General features: G+C 48.4%; 1 protein-coding gene across 1 annotated transcript; it reads left to right on the plus strand.

The window, feature by feature from the left end:
* Positions 1-168: 168 nt before the first annotated feature.
* Positions 169-1,378, plus strand: CDK5R2 (cyclin dependent kinase 5 regulatory subunit 2). The gene has a single exon (XM_038585114.1). It carries the CDS (start codon positions 266-268, stop codon positions 1,376-1,378), a length of 1,113 nt encoding a protein of 370 aa, XP_038441042.1. The 5' UTR covers positions 169-265.
* The last annotated feature ends 10,846 nt before the right edge of the window (positions 1,379-12,224 follow it).

A 12,224-nucleotide genomic window follows, 5' to 3' on the forward strand; every position in this document is an offset into this window, starting at 1 on the left:
GCGAGGATTGGCTGCGTGGGGCGGGGCGCGGCGCGGCTAAAGCCGGGGCCCAAGGGGTGGGGCTGACGCTGCAGCTGGCGCAGCTCGGACTCAGAGCTACCGCCGCGGAGCAGCCCAGCAACCGCCTTCCCCTGCCCGTTCCCGCGCCCGGGCCGGGGCTAGGCCCCCCACCGCCGGGTCTCCGGGGGCTGCAGCAGCGGCGGCGGCGACAGCGGCGCCGCCCGCGGTTCCCACCGGGGCCCGGGCGCCGGCCCCGCTCTGCAGGATGGGCACGGTGCTGTCTCTTTCCCCCGCCTCCTCGGCCAAGGGCCGGAGGCCCGGCGGGCTGCCCGAAGAGAAGAAGAAAGCGCCGCCCGTGGGGGACGAGGCGCTGGGGGGCTACGGGGCGCCGCCAGCAGGCAAGGGCGGCAAAGGCGAGAGCCGACTCAAGCGGCCGTCCGTGCTCATCTCGGCGCTTACCTGGAAGCGCCTGGTGGCCGCGTCTGCCAAGAAGAAGAAAGGCAGCAAGAAGGTGACGCCCAAGCCGGCGTCCACTGGCCCCGACCCCCTGGTCCAGCAACGCAATCGCGAGAACCTTCTCCGCAAGGGCCGGGACCCCCCCGACGGCGGCGGCGCCACCAAGCCCCTGGCGGTGCCGGTGCCCACCGTGCCCGCGGCCGCAGCCACCTGCGAGCCGCCGTCGGGGGGCAGCGCGGCCGCCCCGCCGCCGGGTTCGGGCGGGGGCAAGCCGCCGCCGCCGCCACCCCCGGCCCCGCAGGCGGCCCCGCCGGTGCCCGGGGGCTCGCCGCGGCGGGTCATCGTGCAGGCGTCCACCGGCGAGCTGCTGCGCTGCCTGGGCGACTTCGTGTGCCGCCGCTGCTACCGCCTCAAGGAGCTGAGCCCGGGCGAGCTGGTGGGCTGGTTCCGCGGAGTGGACCGCTCACTGCTGCTGCAGGGCTGGCAAGACCAGGCCTTCATTACGCCCGCCAACCTGGTGTTCGTGTACCTGCTGTGCCGCGAGTCGCTGCGCGGGGATGAGCTGGCGTCGGCCGCCGAGCTGCAGGCCGCCTTCCTCACCTGCCTCTACCTCGCCTACTCCTACATGGGCAACGAGATCTCCTACCCGCTCAAGCCCTTCCTCGTGGAGCCCGACAAGGAGCGCTTCTGGCAACGCTGCCTGCGCCTCATCCAGCGGCTCAGCCCCCAGATGCTGCGGCTCAACGCCGACCCCCACTTCTTCACGCAGGTCTTTCAAGACCTCAAGAACGAGGGCGAGGCCGCCGCCGGCGCCGGGGGTCCACCCAGCGGGGGCGCGCCCGCGGCCCCCGCCGCCGCCTCGGCCGCCAGGGACAGCTGCGCGACCGGAGCCAAGCACTGGACTATGAACCTGGACCGCTAGGGATTCCCAAGGGCCGCGCCCGCCCCCCCACCCCAGACCCCGACACGCACTCGGAGCCCCCGGGACCATCAAGCCGCCGCCGCTGTTGCCGCCGCTCCGCGCCGTGGCCGGAGGAGGAGCCGCCCCTGTCCCGCAGGGGAAGGTGGAGGCCAGGACGCCAGAGGCCGCGGCTCTGGATTTGCTGGGCATAGGGTGGGGGTGGGGGGATGACCGCGGAAGGGGGACCCCCAGCCTCACCCTGTCTGCCTGTGCCCCCATCTCTCCAATTCTACCCGGGTCTCCTCCTTCCCTTGCGTGTGTGTCCGCAAGTCCATCTCCCTCGGTTTTGGCCATTTCCTCGCCTCCTTCCTGTATCTCCGTCTTCCTCCCTGTCTGCCTTCCCATCTCCCTCTCTGCCGTTCCATTTTCCTATACCTTGGGTGTGTATTTCCGTCTCCATCTTACCCCCTACCTGACTATTATTGCCCCCCTTTCTCTTTCGGCACCTGTGTCCCCTCCTCCCCTTCTTGTTCCCTTTTCCCTGCTCCTGGCATGTGTCACCATCTTCCCTCCTGTCTGCTTACCTCCCCACCCCACCCCCCCACCTATGTCAGCTTGCATTTCTTCCCCCGACTAAGCCCCCCGCCCCCCCCGCCAATCCTCCTTCCCAGACCGAAGGGAATATTAATTCTTGATTTGGACTGACTGAGGTGCGGGGAGAAACTGCAGCCCCAGGAGCCAGAAAAACCACCAGGATGGTCCTTCGCCCCACCCCCACCTCCTCTCTCTACCTTTTTCCAACGTGTTGCATGCCGGGAGTTGGGGGGGGAGGGAGATGCCGGCTTCAGGAGGCTGAGGTTTGGGAGCCAAATCAACCTAGGAGGCCACCCCGGCGGCGGCGGAGCCTCAGAGGAAGGGCGGGAGAGACACAAACTCTTTTTACTCTGGGGGAGGGGGTGCCCCTCTTCCTTATCCTTAGGTGTTTTTGTTCCTCCCCCTTTTAATTTATTTGGTTGTTTCCAGAGGGAGGGGGGAGGGGTGGGTGTTGGGCCGGGAGCTGTCTGAGGTGCTGATTTGAGGCCGGACCGGAATCCTCCCGGGAGGGCACCAGGGACTGGGTTGGGCCTGGTGCCGTGTCCAAGGTGCCAATGATGCGGGCCGACGGCGCGGGCTGCACTGTCTGTCTGTCCGTCTGTCCCGGAGAGAACTATAAAGCGCTGGAAGCGCCTGCAGATGGTTTTGCGCCGGCCTTTCTTTGGGCCCCAGGAGGGAGGGAGTGGGATTGGGAGTGAAACTGTCACAGACAGGGCAGGATGACCCCCACGGGCCTAGTGGGGAAGGTGGGGAAGGTCCCTGAGAACTGCTATTCTCCCCCACCCCCCGCCCCCACACTGGCTTCCATCTTACAGAGAGTAAAGTAGCTAAAGATTGAGGCCTGGTGACAAAGCTGAATCCCCTCGCACACTATGCCTCCATCTTGTCTCACCTAGCTCTTCATTAATGCCCAGGCTATTTAGGGATTAAATGATGAGGACAGCAAAAGTTGTACCCTTTACAAAGTAGTCTATTGAAGTAGAACTAGCTAGTGATGATTGCTGCTTTTCTCTTCCTCCTCCACCTCTCCCCACTACATATACTGTCTAGAGTCTAGTCAGGCCTGACTAAGCCTGTGCTCACCACTCTCAGGTAGGACCTGACTGTCACACTCAGCTCCACACCCCTCCTCCAGCCCACTGGGTTGTTTCAAGGCCGTTTCAGTCACACGCCCACCCAGGATAGCCTTGGGAAGTCCATCCCTGCTTAAGGCAGCCTGGAAGACAGGAGCCACTCTCTGGGGTTGAAAGAAGAGAAATAAGCTCTTTAGCCTAAGATTCCTGTCCCATTGCCTTCTTAGCCACGTGGCTAAGCGTCCCATTCAGTTTCGTTGGCCCAAGGAGGCCTGGCTCCAGTAGAGCGCTGGCGTCTCTGACCCTGGTCGTCGCCCAGACCTCGAGGATCAGGAGTCAGAACCCGGAGAGGCCCTGAAAGACTAGGCCTGGGTTCGCTGTCCGTGGTGCTGATCGGCGCGCTCGGGCGGGGTGGGGGCTTGCAGGGGCAGGAGGTGTTGCAGACTCGGCTTCAACTAGATTTTCTGGATAATTTGGGAGTAGGTTGTGATCTCTTCTGATGGCGAGTTACAGGAGTCTCGCCCGAAAACCCAAGGATGCCGGCTTCCATTTGCCCTCCTAAGCGGACAGACCGTGACTCTACCCCGGCCTCGGCCCAGCGCCCTTGCACCCGGCCTGGAGCCGGAAATCCCTAGTCCAGATTTGTGAATCGAATTCCCGGGGGGGAGGAGGGGGAGAGCTGGCGGAAGGGAAGGCGGGAGCAGCCGCCCATTGGCTGGAATTTGGCGCAGTCAGCGCGGTGCCGTCATCTTTCTGGGTTTGGGAGGAGGGAGGGAGGAGCACTTGGGTCACCCCGCGGCTGTCGCCATAGCAACCAGACTGAGCGGGCGGGGCCACCTTTCCACTCTCCCCACTCTAGCGGAGGAAACAATCCTTATCTGCCTTATTTGGAACTAGTTAGCAAGATTACTTAATTGGAACTTCTGCGTTAAAAGTCTGAAGTGGGAGGGAAAGAGAGACTACCGAGACCCCCAAACATCCTGCTCTTGGAGAGATCACTAGGTACTGCCTCTGAACCCATAGGCACAGCATCCTCCCTTTACTACACACACACACACACACACACACACACACACCTCCTGGAACCTGTGGTCTGGCACTTGGAGACAGAATGTAAAAAAGCCTCAGCGCGTGGTGTCAAATTAAATCTCACTTTCCTTGCCTTGCCCCAAGGCATGAGACACTGCCATAATCCGATTAGGGGGTAAGCAACTGGAGGAGGATCAGCATGAATACATGGAAGAATTAGCCTCCTGGGTCAAACCTGGTCAGACTCCTGTTTTCTAAGGGAGGGGTGGTCACATGGAGAAAAGCGCAGTCTTTTGAGAAGGCAAGGTGAGAACGGAGAAAGTGCAGAAACAGAGTAAAGTGCCTTCTCTTTACTGACCAGAAGTGAACCTCAGGAAAGTGCTTCCAGGCTGAGAAGGGAAGTGGTGAAGAGGGCTCAGAGCTCTACAGAGAGCCCAGCCTGGGTGAGGAGTGGACTGAGGAAAGAATGGAGATGGAGAATAGGAGACAGAAACCCAGCTAGAGCCATGACTCAGCACTTCCCCTGGCAAATGGGTGACTCTCCCAGCGCAGGAGCAGCAGAGAGAGGAGGGGAGCAGGAAAGCAAATGTATGGATAAACAGTGATTTGACCATTTGTTGCATGGATATACAACCAAAGGCACACATTTTAACCCAGAAAGCAGGTATATATGCATTTATACTGATGAAGGCTCCTTCAGACGTAACAAGTACACATCTCCACTGCCTACTTCCGGGCCCCTCTTCCTGGAGCAGAGGACATTTTGTCCTGACAGCTATGCTTGCCTGTCCCTGGAATACCTTGGTACTTAATGGGAAAGAAGAAATGCAAAAAAAAAAAAAAAAAAAACCACAGACGTGGGGGCGGGGGTGTTGGTTGTCATGGTAATCGCTTTGCCTGCCAGACAGAGTGCCCAGCAACCAGAGCATCTGGCAATATCCAAGGGGACATCCTGTGGCCTCTACCTACAGGGACTGTGCCTCAGGCACCCAGATGGGCATCTCTGGAAGATTTCTACAACAGAGGCTGCCACAGCAACCCTTCCAACCATGCCACCATGACCAAAGACAGCTGAGAGCCAGATATGGAGGACTGACCATCTTTACACATCCCACTTTAAGTGGTGCTCTTGATCCCTTTATACATGATAAACAACATTTGTTGTGAATGGCCTCAAGACAACAGGCATTAACACTTTAAGGACTTTCATTAAGACCATTACCTTCCTTTCAGCACATTGCTAAACATCCTACAAGAAGGTCATCTGTACCCACACAGGCAAGGCATGTAAATGTGGGGTAGAAAATTGTTTTAGTCCAGCGATGAAAGATTAGATACAAGATAGATAAACTGCAGGGGTAGTCTCAGGATTCAATACATTAGTTGACCTTAATTTAATACATTGATGAGATTTGGAGTCAGTCTCTCTGTTGCACTTGCAGACTGGATGGCTAATTTTTCACTCCAGCAACCCCACCCCTATTTTTTGTTTTTTTCTTTCCTCTGGCTTACGTTTAACCTCTTAGTTTCTGGATTAAAATTCCCCCAATCTAGTTTGGGCTTTCATGGGTTTTTTCCCCCTGGATTTTTGCCACTATTTCTTTAATAATTAGCTACTCCTAAGGTCTCTTTCTACTTGGAGATATTGCCCACAATAGTTACTCCCCTCTCTTAACACTCCCTTCCCTTCATTTCTTTATACCTCTTGGTCACAGTCTCTTGTAATTGATATTTAGCTTCAAGTCCATAATTCATAAAACTAGTTTCTCTGTGTGCATTTTTATACATGACCACCTAAAAGGTAGGAGGGGGTTATCATCCATTCCATTATAATTTTTCTACATTTTACTCCTTAAAAAAAATAATGTATGTATGATCCCAGAAAAACAGAATATCAAGAAAAACATAAGAAAGAAGAGTAATGATGGAGGGTTTGCTCTACCAGATATTTAAATGTATTATAGAGCTAAGGTAGTTCAAATATATGGCACTGACATAGGAATAGATCATAAAATAGAATGGATAATCCAAAGCTAAACTCTGGCATACATGGGAATTTAAAATATGATAAAGACACCATTTCAAATCCATTGGGAAAGATGGATTGGTCAGCATATGGTTTTGTACAAGTGGGTAGTCATTTATATGAAGAAAAAAGTCAATCCTTCCTCATTCTTTACCCCAAAATAAATTCCAGATTGTTTCTTTTCATGTAAAGAAAAAGAGCTACAAAATACTTAGAAGAGAAGACAGTTTAAAAGTACCTACTAAAAATTTAAATGCACATACCTTTCTATTCAGGAGTTCTGACTTCTAGTATCAACCCTGGAGAAATACTTGAATATGTGCACATAGAGACATGACAAAGATATTTTTGTTATGTTATTGCTTGGAGATCGACAAATTAGAATCAATCTAAATATTCACCAGTATGTTAGGGGTTAAATAAACTTTGATACAGCCATATTACTGAATACTACATTATTCAGTTAAAAAGAATGGATGTACTGATGAAAGATCTACAAAACATGGAGTATCAATAACAGTTGCATAACAACATATACAGTAAAAAAACAATATATACAGTACAATTTATGCAAAAGCAAAACAAAACTAACCCTTAATTTGTGTGTGTTTATGTGTGTGTGTGTAATAGAAGCTTGAGAAAGATATACATCACTCTTATAAAAGACTTCTCGGAAGAACTGGGATTGATTTTGTCTAGAGGACATGTACCTTATCTGTGTAGTTTAATTTTTACAATAAAAATGTATTAGTATATTGTTTGCATAATTAGAAAGTAGAAGTTAATATATGGCAATGGTCAAATATTGAATAAAAATACTTAGAGAAAACAAGGATTATTTATTAGTATTGTTACTACTGCATCTTGGGTTGGGGGAGAACATTTTTTTTGGCATAGACCTTGAAGGAAAAGATTGATTCATCTGACTCCATTTCAGCTCTTGAATGTTAGAGAAATAGAAAAAAAAAAAACCATAAGTAAGATTGAAAGACAAGTGATAAGCTGATGGAATATATTTTCAGTAGAAAATTAATCAAAACTGTGAAAATGTCATTCACACCAAAAATGTAAATAATCAATGAACACATAAAAAGAGACTTTGCAAAAAAAAAAAAAAAAGACTTAGCTATTGACCAGGAAACTCAAGTAAAAATAGTAATGGGAGATTGCATGTCTTATAGTGATGAGGATTTCAGAAATGGAAAATGTCAACCATGATAAAAACATGAGGAGACATGCACTTTCTTATATTGATGTATATATGCACATGCACATATTAGTTCAGTCTGTTTGGAGGGCTACTTGGCAAGGGATCAAAATGTGAAAGGCAGCATGCTCTTTGACCCTGCTTCACATTTCCAGAAATTTGCCCTAAGGAAATAAGTGGGAAAAGACCCCCTCCAAAAAAAAATTAAAATAAAAATAAATTAAAAAAAAAAGAAAGGACCCGACACAAGGGTGCTTATCGTAACATTGTTTATCATAATAAAAAAAATGGATGTAACAGTAGGAGATTAAGTAAATTGTATAGATCAATATTCATTGGGATATTATGGACCATTAAAAATGATACATCAATCTATGTTTATTGACATGAAAAATGACCATGATAAAATGAAAATATCTGGTTAAAAACAATATCATATGGTCCTATTTGTGTAAGAGAGAGAGAGAGACCTTTAAATAGCTGTCCTCTTCATATCATTCAGATCTTGGCTTAAATAGCCACCTCATCCTGATGAATTCATCTCAGCCTGCCCCATAGCCACCTTTCTTCACATACCCCTAACTTATTGTCTTCTTGGCATTTGTCACCCCCAATCATTTTTTGTTGCTTATTTATTTTGTATCCTCTCAATAGAAGGTCTGTCTTGTTCACTGCTGGATTCTCTGCACCTAGCATAGGGCTGGGTATGCAGTATGCAGTCAATAGGTCTACACTGAATGATTGGTGTATGTGTTGTGTGTTTATGTGCAGCAATAGACTCTTTTAAGATGTTTACTAAATAGTTGCTCTCCTTGAGTGGTGGGATTTTAAATGATCAGTTTTAATCTCGGTATTTTCTTGAGTTTCCTAGTTTTTTATAATGAATATTATTACCTAAACAAGAAGGAAAATCATGATGAAAAAAAAGACACAGAGAAAGAAATGAAGAAGGAAGGACAGATGGGAGGAAGAAAGGAAGGAAGAAAAGAAGGAAGGAAGGAAGGAAGGAAGGAAGGAAGGAAGGAAGGAAGGAAGGAAGGAAGGAAGGAAGGAAGGAAGGAAGGATAAAATGGAGCTGGATGGTGTCTGGCCAACGCTGCCCTCCTTCTTTCTCACACATCTTCAAAATCTCTTCACTCCCTTTCCTCTCCTCAAACTCTTTCCAAATCCCAAGAATTTAAGAATGTCCTTTGCTGGACAAGTAAAGTTGGATAGCTATCTAGCACAGCAAACATGTGTAGGTATCCACGCAGCATGTTTGGTGCATGAACACACACGCAGCATGGATACATACTCACAAGGATCCCTCAAAGACTATTTAAAGAACACTCCTCTATCGTTGGCATAAGTGCCATAGGAGACCATTATGCCTTATTTAAATAAAAAACCTAGGGAAAATTTTCTCTTCACATGAACTTATTCATATCCTTTGTTTAAACAGGGAGAACTAGCACAGTGCCTGGCACTTAGTTAAATGTGAAATAGTGACAGTTTCCATGTTTGTCTTTGGTTGCCAGTAAGTATACAATTATACTTTTATTCTTTATCTATGTTGGACTTTATTTCTGTATGTAGTGAGAAGTAGAGATATAACTATTTTTTCCCCAAAGGAATAACAAGTTGTGCTAACCTTTGAAAAGTCTTCCTTTCCCTACAGTGAATGCGATCTTTATCTTTTATGAAATCCCCACATATACATGGGTCTGTTTCAAGGCTCTACTCAGTTCCATTGGTTTACTTAACTATTTCTGTGCCAAACCACACCTTTAATAACTGGAGCTTTGCAGTAAGCTTATTGTTCTTTTGCTAAAATTGTCTACGCTATTCTTTTTTTTAAGATTTTATTTCTTTTTATTTATTCATGAGAATACACACAGAGGAGAGAGAGAGAGAGAGAGAGAGAGAGAAGCAGAGACACAGGCAGAAGGAGAAGCAGGCTCCATGCAGGGAGACCAATGTGGGACTCGGTCCCAGGTCTCCAGGATCATGCCCTGGACCCAAGGCAGCGCTAAACTGCTGAGCCACCCAGGCAGCCCCCTCTAAGCTATTCTTAAACATAGTCCAGAAGAACTTTAGAACTAAGTCTGTCAGGGACTATATTACTTTTCTAGACCAATTTGGACAGGTTTGATGTTTTGCAATATTGAGTCATTCTACCCAGGAACATGCTAAGTGTTCCATTTATTCAGGTCTTCCTTCATGTTTCTTAGTGGAGATTTGTCATGTACTTCATTTAGTTGTTCCTATGTTTTTCATTAGGTTTACCTAGGAGCATATTTTTATTGCTGTTGTAAACCTATTATTCCCAATTCTTTCCCTTAATTTTATAGAGTTGTAGAATAATCATAAGATTTTGTATGTTAATCTTGTATGTTACTGGATATACTAGCTTCATTAGTTTTAATTGTGTTCCAGTTGGTTCTGTTGGATTTTCTAGGTAGGCAGTCATAGCCTCTGCAAACAAGGACATTTTAATATCTTCCTTTCCAATATTTTGCATATAGCATATATCTTTTCTTGTCATATTGCACTGAATAGGACCTTTAGTAGAATGTTCAGCGGTCACAGTGATGAGAAGGTTAGAAGGGTAAAACAGGGCAGCCCGGGTGGCTCAGCAGTTAAGCGCTGCCTTCAGCCCAGGGCCTGATCCTGGAGACCTGGGATTGAGTCCCACGTCGGGCTCCTGGCGTGGAGCCTGCTTCTCCCTCTGCCTGTGTCTCTGCCTCTCTCTCTCTCTCTCATAAATAAATAAAATCTTAAAAAAAACCCTTAATAAAAATAATTATTCAAATTTACTGTTCTGAAGCATATTGGCCTACATAGTCCTGGCCATGTGCAATTTGAGGTTAAAGGATGGAGTGGCCAAATGTTCCTTTGCAACTCCTCCCCATTTCACCCCACCCCTCCTCCCTGTTCTGCCCAAACATTTAAAGGCAGTGTGATGTGATACACAGAACAACATACCAGGAATCAGAGGTTTGAGTCCCTATTCTACCATTAACTAACTAATCGATCTAAGTTATTCAACCTCTCTGAACTTCAGTTTTCTCACCTATCAGATAGAAACAAGGATTTCAGATGTGTTGCATCTATCAAATGACTGTAACAAGAATGATAATATTACTGTTGTTGGGGTAACAACGATTCCTATGGTAGTCAGCACTATTAATAAATATTGACAGAGGGAAAAGGGACCAAAACAGAGTCCAGAATGGAGCCCAGCACTGCCAAGACTAGCTCTGCTGGCCCCTGAGGCAGTAGGGAGCTCTGGAGACGGGGACCTCCCATGAGCTATCTATGGCCTCAGTGATATGTGTTTACTCCTTGCTGCAGGCAAGGGTCCAGTGGGACCCATGTGCACCTCTCTGGAATGCCAGCCAAGGGACTTGTTTCAGCTGCTGGCATGTAGACTCTTATGTCAGCCAGGCCCAGCCCAGCAGTATTCCTGAGTTGAAGCTTTTGGGCCAGCAGGCCAGGTCCCTTTTGGGATTCCACACTCTAAGGATGCCCTTGCCCCAGGCTGGCTCTTGCCATCAGGGAAGAACAGCTGAACCCTGCCTCTATATTGCACTTGCTTTGTGACCAGGAGTGGGGCTAGGTGCATCTGGGGGCATCTTAGGACACTAGGCATGAAACCTTCAAAATGTGAGGATATGGAATTGCATGCACACATATGTGTGCCAATACCTGTACTAACATCCATGCTTCAACATGGAGTGGAAATATGCTGAGATTTCAGCAAATCTGGGCCTTGCTATTTCCTCACTGTGAGACCTTGAGACCTCCCCGTGCCCCTGTCGTACAGGAATTTAAAAAGCTATTGTAAGTATCAGTGAGATCACGTCTATGGATGTGCTTTGTAAACTGTAAAGTGCAATACATATAAGGTGGTCCTGAGTTTTTGATACATGGTCACAGATGTGGTCATTGCACAGATGTGTATGCAAGGTGTATCCAGAACTTGTCTCTCTGCCTGTGTGTCAAAGGTAGAAAACCAAGGGAAAAGGGTAAGGGTATTGGAAAGTTGATCATAAGAGAGGAGGATGAGGTCCAGAGGTTGCTATCAGACCTCAGACCCTTCCCCACTTTCCCCATTCATTTCCCCATCTAGTGTCACCTCAGATATCTCTGTACTGCAGGATAAAAAAGGACAGCATTCCCTGAAGCCTCCCTGACAACTTCCTGCTGTGTTGCTAAGCAACTTGTCCTCCTATTCCAGAAAAAGGAACCTGATGCTCATGCTCAGGGTCTGGGCTTCCAGCCTCCTTTAGCTATTTCCCCCTCCCCTAGTCTCACAGAAATTTAAGGAAGGAGCTGCTCTGACTCACGGAAGGAGACTTGGGGTAGGTAGAGTTGGAGGATTAGACTGGTGGGAGATGGTTTGAGTTCACAGGACAGGTCTCTGTTCTGAGCTGGTTGATGCTGGGAGAATAATACTTAGGAAGCAGCCCTCTGCACTTTACTCTTTAGGCATATGCTCTGTCCTTGAGCAAACCAACAAGGTGGGTATAATCAGCATCTCCATTCTACAGATTAGGTCACTGAGGCTCAGAGAGAGTAAGTACCCTTCTTGGTTCCAAGGAGAGTAGGCAAAAGCTGGGTTTGTAGGCAAAAGCTGTATACTTGGGCTCCTTCTACTCTATCATGTCATTTGAGATCAATTCAAGTGTCACAGTTGGCCACAAGACTTCTGATAGGCATTTCTCACTCTATTTGTCTGGAACCCATGGTGAAAGCTGGATTTGGAACCTGTCCTGGGGTTGGGCTGGAGTTTGGGCACAGGTTATAGTCCTGCCACTTCCTGGGCCTCTCAGAATCTTAGAGTCTGCTCATTCTTCCACAAGAGATGATAAAGGAATAAGGGGTGGGGAAAGGAGTGAGCTGGGCTGCTAGGGTTTGAATCACATCTCTACTATTTAGCAGTACTGCGACCCCAAG

The sequence above is a fragment of the Canis lupus genome, chromosome 37 (genome assembly GCF_011100685.1).
Source record: "Canis lupus familiaris isolate Mischka breed German Shepherd chromosome 37, alternate assembly UU_Cfam_GSD_1.0, whole genome shotgun sequence".
Lineage (NCBI taxonomy): Eukaryota > Metazoa > Chordata > Mammalia > Carnivora > Canidae > Canis > Canis lupus.

What these genes read in the sequence shown, in the direction of transcription:
- CDK5R2 (XM_038585114.1), top strand. Translation starts at nt 266, where the DNA reads ATGGGCACGGTGCTGTCTCTTTCCCCCGCCTCCTCGGCCAAGGGCCGG.